The sequence below is a fragment of the Ailuropoda melanoleuca genome, chromosome 2 (assembly GCF_002007445.2).
Source record: "Ailuropoda melanoleuca isolate Jingjing chromosome 2, ASM200744v2, whole genome shotgun sequence".
NCBI classification, from domain to species: domain Eukaryota; kingdom Metazoa; phylum Chordata; class Mammalia; order Carnivora; family Ursidae; genus Ailuropoda; species Ailuropoda melanoleuca.
The window spans coordinates 89,138,810-89,149,470 of record NC_048219.1 but is presented as its reverse complement, the minus strand read 5'-3'; the positions used below and the strand labels follow the sequence as shown (position 1 = coordinate 89,149,470).

Below are 10,661 nucleotides of genomic sequence, written 5' to 3'. Positions count from 1 at the left end.
TGCTCTCTCACAGTCTCTCTCTTTCTAAAATAAATAAGTGAATCCTTAAAAAAACTAAAAAATAAATAAATAAAATCACCCTACTTGGACATTTTCCCAGACTTCCACATCATGGCTCATATTGTGTTCTGGAGAAGTCCATTAGGCTGATGATCACACTGGTACCTTCTCTGCTTCACCTAAATTTTCACTTTGGTGGTTTTCCAGTAAAGCCAAGACAGGACTGGTCCTGGTAGGATGCCACAGAATATCAGATCTATTATCTACTTTTTCTGGGTTCTGACAACAGAAAATGGGACATGAAACTTTGACTGGGATATAGACAAGGAAAACCTAATAATTCCTTAGGTCTGTTAATCCAACAGAGCTCTACCCTGAGAGATTTCAGCATGGACAAGTCTTCATGATTGACATAATATTAAAGCATCTGAGTGATATAAATTTTATTTTCTCTTTTCAATTCCTCGGTAATGAGGAGCCCAAGTCTCAAAACCAAGTAACTGTGCTCTGGACCCAGCAGCATTAGCCCTTAATAAAGAAGGACCATCCTTGCAGAATGGAGCAGTGGCACTTGGATCCTTCCTGGGCCAGTCAGTATAGTTAGTATTCTCTGACATCTCTGTGCCTCAATCTCCAGTCTTATAAAAGAAAGATAATGAGATTGTCTGTGTATATAAAAAGAATGGGGATCCTCAGATTATTCTTTTTTGATGAATCATGATGAGCGAACAACACATTTTAAGGATTTCATGTTGGTCTTAAAAAAAAATAGACTGAGCCTATATGTTAGGACTTGATAATTTTCCACATTCTTTGGCATTTACCAACCTTTTAAGGAACTAGAAAACAATAAAAAATTATTTTCCTGTCCAAATATTATGTCAGAAGCTTCTTTTTAAACAGGATTTTAAAATAACGATACTGTGTTAAATAAAAGAACATTATATACTAATGAGGGCCACTTCATTAGAATAATATCAAACCTGATTTTAGAATTTAGCATTTGAGTCTACTTATAATCTTTCTGATGATGGACAAAGCGCAGCAAGAAAGATAGGCTAATTCTCTTAAGTTCCTAAATATTTTGCTTTATGCTGTGCCGACTTTAAACAAGAGTGGGGGGGCTCCTGGGTGGCTCAGTCATTAAGCATCTGCCTTCCGCTCAGGGCGTGATCCTGGAGTCCTGGGATCAGGCCCTGCATTGGTCTCCTCCACTAGGAGCCTGCTTCTTCCTCTCCCACTTCCCCTGCTTATGTCCCCTCTCTCGCTGGCTGTCTCTCTCTCTCAAATAAATAAATAAAATCCTAAAAAAAAAAAAGTAAACTTAAAAAAAATAAAATAAACAAGAGTGGGTAAGAAAGCCATCACTGGATTAAAAATCAAGCTTCATTCACAATGGGGGAGGAGTTTTCCTGTTACTATGAAAGCAATTTCAGCCATTTTCTCAAGGTTATTCAAAAGTACTTTGGAGGGAAGTTTGCCTCCATATTATTTTGCTTGCTCAACCATGATTTTATTTTTTATTTTTTTTTGAAGATTTTATTTATTTATTTGACACAGAGAGAATACAAGCAGGGGAAGCCACAGGCAGAGGGAAAGGGAGGAGCAGACTCCCCGCCAAGCAGGGAGCCCGATGTGGGGCTCGATTCCAGAGCCCTGGGATCATGACCTGAGCTGAAGGCAGATGCTTAACCATCTGAGCCACCCAGGTGCCCCTCAACCATGATTTTAGAATGATTAATATTTTCCCTTTATTCTCATAGAACCTAATCACTGTCCAGTCTCCTTTCGAGTGTATTGACTACAAGAAGATAATGGAATGCATCCCACCACCTGGGCTGAGATTCCCAACAGATCACACACTGGTGAATGACAATAGAATCAGACATAAAGCAGGGTTTGTCCAGGGAATTCCTTGAAGGACACCCGTAAAAAAGGCTATCCCTCTGTGAGAAATACAGGTTCTGAGATTATCTGTGGTTACATTGTACATAGGGCTCATGATGGTTCTATCATGATGGTTCCATCCTAGAATCCAAAGATTAAGAGAGCTATATAAACCCCTAAATAGGAAGGAAAAAAGAAAAATGTTCACTCTTCACTAAGTAGCTACCTGAGCCCATTAAGTTTGTTACTTGATCCCAAGAAATAGTGACAGTTCTAGGAAAATCTCTAGATCAAAGGCTTCGGTGCTAAAGTCCTTAAGGATGCAGAAGTGAGCCAGGCTTACAATTGTCTTCTCACCACTTATCACTTCCACTTTCCTCTTCACCCAACTCTGGGATAGCAGCAAGTAAAGGGAGAAACAGACATCAACTCTATTATCATTTGAACCAATCTGCACATAAGGTACTAGCCATCAAGATTTAGGTTCTAAATCTTCACATTTTATTAAGGGCTCTACAGAGTCTCCTCAAAATTCAGAAAACCAATCATCAGATTTGTTGGATAAAGGAGAAGATAGAAATGCTGAAAGCCAATGAATCATTTAATAGTCTCCATAAACCTATTGTGAACCAAAGTTTCATATAGTCTGAAATGTAAGGGTGGAAGTCACTGACACCAGGGATAAAATCCAGTTCCTTAACAATAAAACAGCGCCGAGATTTGCAAATGATCTCCAGGGTTGAGAAAGCCCTGACAGATATAATGGGCTAGAATGACTGATTACCTTAATGTGCTTCCAGGAGAAGCAGATTCAAGTGGTTAAGTGTCATAATCATTAGTAACTTAGGCTGAGTAGGATGATTATATCTACAATAATGCATTACACCAGCTCTTTTTCTCCAAGGGCACTGATATGTTAATGAGAAAAGAAATGAGCAAACTTCATTTAGATGTAATACCCTAAGAACGAAATTTTATAGATTTCATGTTCTCTTGTGGACAATTAATGAAAACATATTTTTAAGGTGACAAAATTGCTTACCATGAAGGTAATCCCCAATCTGTAGGAAAATCATCATTAGACCCACAAATATAAATTCAAACTTTTTCCCACCTGCATTTTTAGAGAAAAAACTGAAAACAATTCCTTACACCCTCTGATCATCCTAGAATTGCTATATTAATTTGTTCTAATCAGTTTATGCTAAAGTTTCTGTTTAACTTCACTCTAGAATTTATATCTTTTATAAAATAAATGGCTTAGAGGTTACTACTTTTTTATGAAGTCATAATTAAGATTCTTTTTTTTTAAGATTTTATTTATTTATTCGACAGAGATAGAGACAGCCAGCGAGAGAGGGGAACACAAGCAGGGGGAGCGGGAGAGGAAGAAGCAGGCTCAGCGGAGGAGCCTGATGTGGGGCTCGATCCCATAACGCTGGGATCACGCCCTGAGCCGAAGGCAAATGCTTAACCGCTGTGCCACCCAGGCACCCCCATAATTATGATTCTGAACATTAATTTCTTTATTTCATTGTTTTACTTAATTTTAGCGCTTAAAGAAAATTATAGATTCTGTCAAATAGTCTATCCACTCATGTTAGGTAGGACTAATAACTTAACTGTCAGAAAGCAAGGTCTGTGAACCTCGTGCCAAATAACTACGTGAGCAAATAGTGAGATAAAAAAGTCCTTCATGGAGACAGAGGTGGAGCTGGGCTTGGTTAAGAATGAATCAGGCCATCCCACAGAGTGGGTGTCTCCTTCCCAAGTTGCTCTTCAGGGCACCATTAAATCCCCTATAAAAGGCCCAGCTCCCAAGGGCCCAGTACACTTGCCAGCAGTGTCAGCGAGGGCTCAACTTCCTTTGGTGAAGTGGGTAAGTCCCAGTCAATGGGATCATGTTCTTTTGTACGATTCATTTTCCAGCTGTAGTAGACGTTCGGTGGGAAGAGGAGGGTCTATGTGCCAGAAAGGATCAGTAGCTTACAGTGATGTCAAATTCCCACTAACTCCATGCCATCTTATAGCTGAAGCCATCACTCAAATGGAAACATGGCTCTTCTCCCAAGGCTCTGAATTCTATAAGTTTGTTTGCACATCAGGGGGTGGAGGATGTCATGTGTCACTCTGATGGGGTTCTTCGTCCTAAAAACTGACAACTCAAAAGATTGTCAACCCTCAGAACTCTTTCTATATTGGTTCTACTCAATATAGGCCATCTTCATGTAGTTATGACATCTGAAGTATTGGAGTTGAGAAGAAATTAAAGAAGCCAGCCAATAACTGAGTATTTGCAACATTATCTGGGTTAATGCAGATAACATGTACTCTGTTTTCTGCATAGTTATAGCTGAATATTATAATGCCATCCTTTACTAGAAGGAAATGGTACTTAATCTTAGAACTGGTGACTTATGAATTATTCTCATAGATGTATGTACTATAAGGTTGGAAAATAATCCACATTCCCTTTTTATTTTTCTGGTTATCACCAAATGTTTTGCTGCCACAATTAGATTTACATGGCTTCTATTCACTTTAAGATACTTTCAAATCTTCCTTTACCTTTTAGCTTTCACCTATTCTCTTTATTCAACTTTAGAGGAAGATACTTATGAGTAGCCACATATCAAATTTAAATTTCTACACTCTTCACTATCTGATCTGACATATGCTAGGGAGGAGGAAGAGAGAGAAGGAAAGGATATGGATAATCTGGATTGAGTGGACAATCAAAAGCTGACAACAGGATAGTCTGAAGATAATTCCCTGGCTTGAAATTTCTCAGAATCTGTCTTCCCCTTTCTGGGTACAATATTTAAAGATAAAAGAAACTCTGAAAGCCCAGGTTGAAAATAACTACAGTTGTAAATTTAGAGCTCCGACTGAAACAGTATGGATGAAGCCTCCCCAAGATCAGAAAGAGTTGTGATTCTGAATCCTACTTTAATCCTACTTTATTCTTCTAGATTTACTTGAACTTGAAGGAAGGGAAAAAAATGTCTCCACTTCTGAGAAGCATCTTCAATATCACTGAAATGTTCAATCAATATGCCTCACATGATTGTGATGGGGCAGCACTAAGCAAGAAAGACCTGAAGAACCTCCTTGAAAGGGAATTTGGAGATGTCCTTCAGGTAAGAAATAACAAGAAGAGAATCTATTGATTTAGGGTTATAATATTTCTTCTCAGGAGAGATCATAGCAAAGAATGGTGACTTATATCCATTTTGTACCATCACGGCTCTATACTACATTCCCTATTCATTTCTCTTTTTTTAAGATTTTATTTATTTATGAGAGAGAGAGACCATAATGCGCTCAAGTGAGGGGAAGCAGGGGGAAAGAGGGACAAGCAGACTCTTGCTGAGTGCGGTGCCCATTGCAGGCTCCACCCCTCAACCCTGAGATCATGACCAGAGCAGAAATCAAGTGTCCAGTCTGGCACTCAACTGAGCCACTTAGGTGCTCCTACCCTCATTCATTTCTGAGTACTTAACTGGCATTGTAGTCTGAGAACTAAAGAATTTGCTATCAACTATTTCATGTACTTGATGGCAACATCATTGTGAATGAACTGTTCATGGGAAGTTATCACCAAAGATGTCAGGTCAAACTAAACTTGGAAGGAACTTATATTTATTTCCAAATTTTAAGAATTAAAATCAGCCTGTTCTGTAGCAAAATGGTGTTAATATAAATGTTTCATTCTGTTTTCAAACGTGGGATAAAAATCGATCAGGGGTACTGGCTATTTCAGACAGAAATGGCTGCTGTAAAACTTCATAAGTTTTCATTGTATTTCCCTCTTGAGGATGAGTTCATTCTTATTCACCCAGCTGAAGAGAAGATGGATTCTTCTGACCAGCATTAAATTATAAGTTACAAAAATTTTCAACAAATGTATGTTTTAAAACTTAGTGTTCATATTTTATATAGGGACAAGACCTGATACACACTGGATGTTTTTCTAATTGTTCTTAATGTCTTTTGAGTGTCAGAATATCACAAAACATTCATCGCGTGTATGAGTGAAAGTTTACTACTTGTAAACAGTACACTGAAAAAATTCTGTTTTCATTTTTTTAATAGAGACCACATGACCCTGAGACAGTAGATCTGATCCTGCAACTTCTGGATCGCGACTGTAACGGGCTCGTCGATTTCAATGAATTCCTCCTGTTCGTTTTCAAGGTGGCTCAAGCTTGTTATTACGCTCTCAGCCAGGCTTCCGGGCTAGATGAGAAGCGGGCCACGTGTGAGGGAAAGGAGAACCCATTACAAGATCCCAGGCAAGCCGACCAAAGGAGATTTGAGCCCCAGGACAGGCAATTGGAAGAACGCAGGCAGAAGAGGCAAGAACTAGAGAGGGAGCTCGCTGAGGAAGAGAAGCCTCGGCTGCAGAAGCGAGAACGGGAAGAGAGCCTTAAGGAGGAAGAGCATCTGCAGAGGCGCAAGGGTCGGGAACCAGAGAAATTTCCTGACCAAGAGCAAAGGCGAGAGAGGCGGGAGCTGCGCGACCTCCAGGGGAAAGAGCAGCTGCAAAGGCTAGAACGCCAAGAGCAACGTAAGCGAGCGCTCCGGGAAGAGCAGTTGCAACGGCAGAGGGGCGAGGAGCCGCGCTTGCAGCAGGAGCTGAGGCGTGAGCAAGAGGAGAGACGCGAACAAGAACTGAGGCGCGAGGAGGAGCGCTTGGGGCAGCAGCTGAGGCGGGAGCAGGAGGAGAGACGCCAGCAGCTGAGGCGCGAGGAGCCGGAAGAAAGACGCGAGCAAGACCTAAGACGCGAGCAGGAGAGACGCGAGCAAGAACTGAGGCGCGAGGAGTCCCGCTTGCAGCAGCAGCTGAGGCGCGAGCCGGAAGAGAGACTCGAGCAGCAGCTGAGGCGCGAGCAGGAGGAAAGACGCGAGCAGCTGAGGAGCGAGGAGCCCCTCTTGGAGCAGGAGCTGAGGCGGGAACAGGAGGAAAGACGGGAGCAGGAAGAGAGACTCGAGCAGCAGCTGACGCACGAGCAGGAGGAAAGACGTGAGCAGCTGAGGCGCGAGGAGCAGCGCTTGGAGCAGGAGCTGACGCGCGAGCAGCAGCTGAGGAGAGAGGAGCCGCGCCAGGAGCAAGAGCTGAGGCGCGAGCAGGAGGAAAGACGCGAGCAGCTGAGGCGCGAGGAGCAGCGCTTGCAGCAGGAGCTGAGGAGAGAGGAGCCGCGCCAGGAGCAAGAGCTGAGGCGCGAGCAGGAAGAGAGACTCGAGCAGCAGCTGAGGCGCGAGCAGGAAGAGAGACTCGAGCAGCAGCTGAGGCGCGAGCAGGAGGAAAGACGCGAGCAGCTGAGACGCGAGGCGCCCCGCTTGGAACAGAAGAAGCGGAAAGAGCAGCTGAGACGCGAGGAGCCGCGTTTGGAGCAGCTGCTCAGGCGCGAGCAGCAGCTGGCTGAGGAGGAGGTGGAACAGGAAGAGGCCCGGGAGCGGGACAAGAGCCGCGCCCCAAGGTGGCAGTGGCAGCTCGAAAGTGAGGCAGAAGCTCGTCAAAGCAAAGTCTACTCCAGGCCCCGCAAGCAGGAGCAGAGGCACTGGCAGGAGCAGGAGAACCGGCGGCGCCAGGAGCGCGCGCTGCAACTCCGGGAGGAGGAGGACGACCAGTGGCAGCGCGGGTTCCGGCCCCTCCGGGAAGAGCGCGAACCGCGACTGCAACGGGAGGAGCAGGTACGCCTGCAGTGGGAGGAGGAAGAGCAGCGCCGCGACTTCAAATGGCAGGCGGAGAAAGACAGCGAGAGGCGCCGCCAGAGGCTGTCGGCCAGGCCCGCTTTGCAGGAGCTGCGGGAGAGGCGGCTAAGAGCGGAGGAGCTGCAGGAACTGGAACCGTTCCGTGAGGAGGAGCAGCAGCGCCGCCAGCGACTGGAGAGGGAGCCGGAGCAGCGGGTCCGTGAAGAGAAGCAGTTGGAGGAGAGCTTCCAAGAGGATCGGGAGAGGAAGCTACGCCAGGAAGAGCAGCGCCGCGATCAGAAATGGAGGTGGCAACCAGATGAGGAAAGCCAGAGACGCCGCCACATAGTGTACGCCAAGCCAGCTGAACGAGAGCAGCTGAGGGAAGAAGAGCAGCTGCAGAGAGAGGAACGCGAGAAGAGGAGGCGCCAGGAGCGCGACAGGAAGTTCCGCGAGGAGGAGCAGCTCCTGCAGGAAAGGGAAGAACAGCCAGCTGCGCCGCAGGGAACGTGAGCAACAGCTTCGCCAGGAGCGCGACAGGAAGTTCCGCGAGGAGGAGCAGCTCCTGCAGGAAAGGGAAGAACAGCTGCGCCGCCAGGAGTGCGACAGTAAGTTCCGCGAGGAGGAGCAGCTCCTGCAGGAAAGGGAAGAAGAGCAGCTGCGCCGCAGGGAACGTGAGCAACAGCTTCGCCAGGAGCGCGACAGGAAGTTCCGCGAGGAGGAGCAGCTCCTGCAGGAAAGGGAAGAACAGCTGCGCCGCCAGGAGTGCGACAGTAAGTTCCGCGAGGAGGAGCAGCTCCTGCAGGAAAGGGAAGAAGAGCAGCTGCGCCGCAGGGAACGTGAGCAACAGCTTCGCCAGGAGCGCGACAGGAAGTTCCGCGAGGAGGAGCAGCTCCTGCAGGAAAGGGAAGAACAGCTGCGCCGCCAGGAGTGCGACAGTAAGTTCCGCGAGGAGGAGCAGCTTGCAGGAAAGGGAAGAAGAGCAGCTGCGCCGCAGGGAACGTGAGCAACAGCTTCGCCAGGAGCGCGACAGGAAGTTCCGCGAGGAGGAGCAACTCCTGCAGGAAAGGGAAGAACAGCTGCGCCGCCAGCAGGAGGAGCAGAGGCGCGGTCGCCAAGTCTGGGAGGAAGGAGACAAGGGCAGTCAGCAGGCTCTGGAGTCCGGTAAGGGTCAGTTTGCCAGTGTTCCGGTGCGCTCCAGCCCTCTCTATGAGTACATCCAAGAGCAGAGATCTCAGTACCGCCCTTAAGAGATGCTGCCAATATCCGGACACCTGCCAAAGCTTCCAGCAAAGGAAAATGAGAAACACTGGATACCAAATGACTCAAATGTTTCTGGTTGTGGGAGAACGCTCTAATGTTCCAAAATCTTTTTTTCCAAAACTACACTCATTTCATGTACCTGTTACTCTTGCTTTTTATTCTTCCTGAAATTATTCTTTACTGCAGGATGTCTTTGCTCTTTGGTGCAGATGTGGTGTGCATTTTTTAAAAATATAAATCATTTAATTTGTTTAAGGAGTTTGGGGAACGTTAATTTATTGCTTTCAAAAGTAAAAAAGAATATGATTTAAGATTCAATAAAACTGGGTCTGTTTTTTAATGGTTGATCCATCTTTTGGAGAATTTAGATATTTTTAATGTTCCAGTTGGCATTTCTTCTTGAGCATAAACTGCATTAATATTTGCCTCCAAATAGACTGGCTTTTGTGGCATAATTAGCACAGATTGTACAAGGGCACTAAATTTTTACAACCCTTGACTAGCACAGGGGGAGTGACTTCTACAGAAAAACTCCCTCTGAAATCAGCCCCTAACTGGAAGAAATATCTGTTATGAAGAAGGTTTAGCTTCAAGACTTAGAATTTGAATTAGATTTTTTTTCACACTTGATAAGCACTTAAAATCTCATGAAGCAAAAGCAAGGTGTTTCTCAAACAACTCCAGAGTTCAAATTTTAAATCTGTCTACTTTAGTCTGTTGTGCTCAGTTCTTTTCCCCCAGTCTTTGATGAGTTTGAGAATTTTACTACCTTTGTTCATTTTAACTGAGAAGGAACCTGCTCAGGATCCTGTAAGCATCTGTTTAGCACTAGAGCCAATAAGAGATCACAGCATTTTGGGGGAGGGGAAGGGAAAATTTGTGAACAGGAGGGCAAGTTCCTAGAGGCCCTTAGATGAGACCCATCAGCCCACAATCCTTTGAGGCCTATTGATACTATCTTGGATACTTTCCCGTTGAAATGATTGGACCGTGTAAAAAATAATAAATGTTTGGCAAACAATTATTTTTGTGTTTTGATTATACATCAAATCATAATTCAAGATCTAATGGTCTATAACTGATGTAAGCTCCCACATAAGGGTATTTGGCTACTATTATCTATGTCTAAATATGAAAAAGGAGAAGAAAAAAACCCACCTATTTTCCCCAACCATTTTTCCCTGTTAGGATGAACCCTACATTATTGCCATTTCCAAGCGTTTTTATTCTTGACCCCATAGCTTTCTATTCTTGCAGAGGCTCACTAGTCATGACATTATACAAAACTATTTGTATAATGTTTGTTAATTCTTCCTTCTGAGAATACAGCAGCTTCTTGGTCTTCAGTGTCTGATAAGCCATGAGTAAAAAGTGGTCTGAAAGTCAGCTCCGTAGTATAGAAATTATAGATGATCTGTTGGCTTAAGCAACATAATCCATGAGGTGACACAGTCAGAAGATGCTTAATACTAATCTGGCCAAAGTATTAAATTGTTATCTAATAATCCAAACACCCGTGTGCCACCTGCTGAAGTCTATATTCAGCATTCACAACTTAGTAACTAGGAATAAGTCCAAGAAGGCCCTGATCCAGGAAAGGATCATTTCTAATTGTGAGGGTCATGGGTGAAAAGATGTTCTAAGTTACAGACACTTAACATTTTGATCAATGGTAGAGACAATAAGCAAAGCCTATAGCTCCTGAGAATCATTCTGATAGAGTAAGGTGACATTTTCTGCAAGGAGCACCAGCCTCTCTCTCACTTTAACACAAATAGCAGATACCCACAAAAGACAGAACCTGGGAATCCCTG

General features: G+C 44.6%; 1 protein-coding gene across 1 annotated transcript; it reads left to right on the top strand.

The window, feature by feature from the left end:
• The first annotated feature begins 3,711 nt into the window (after positions 1-3,711).
• TCHH (trichohyalin) lies at positions 3,712-9,871 on the top strand. The gene is made up of 5 exons (XM_034654299.1): positions 3,712-3,766; positions 4,860-5,027; positions 5,983-8,072; positions 8,125-8,514; positions 8,582-9,871. The coding sequence occupies exons 2-5, from the start codon at positions 4,890-4,892 to the stop codon at positions 8,832-8,834; spliced, it is 2,871 nt and encodes a 956-aa protein (XP_034510190.1). The 5' UTR covers positions 3,712-3,766; positions 4,860-4,889; the 3' UTR covers positions 8,835-9,871.
• Positions 9,872-10,661: the final 790 nt, after the last annotated feature.

What these genes read in the sequence shown, in the direction of transcription:
- TCHH (XM_034654299.1), top strand. Translation starts at nt 4,890, where the DNA reads ATGTCTCCACTTCTGAGAAGCATCTTCAATATCACTGAAATGTTCAAT. An exon ending in CTGCAGGAAAGGGAAGAACA is followed by an intron (nt 8,073 to 8,124) that starts GCCAGCTGCGCC and finishes GGAGCGCGACAG; the next exon opens with GAAGTTCCGCGAGGAGGAGC. An exon ending in GAACAGCTGCGCCGCCAGGA is followed by an intron (nt 8,515 to 8,581) that starts GTGCGACAGTAA and finishes GCTGCGCCGCAG; the next exon opens with GGAACGTGAGCAACAGCTTC.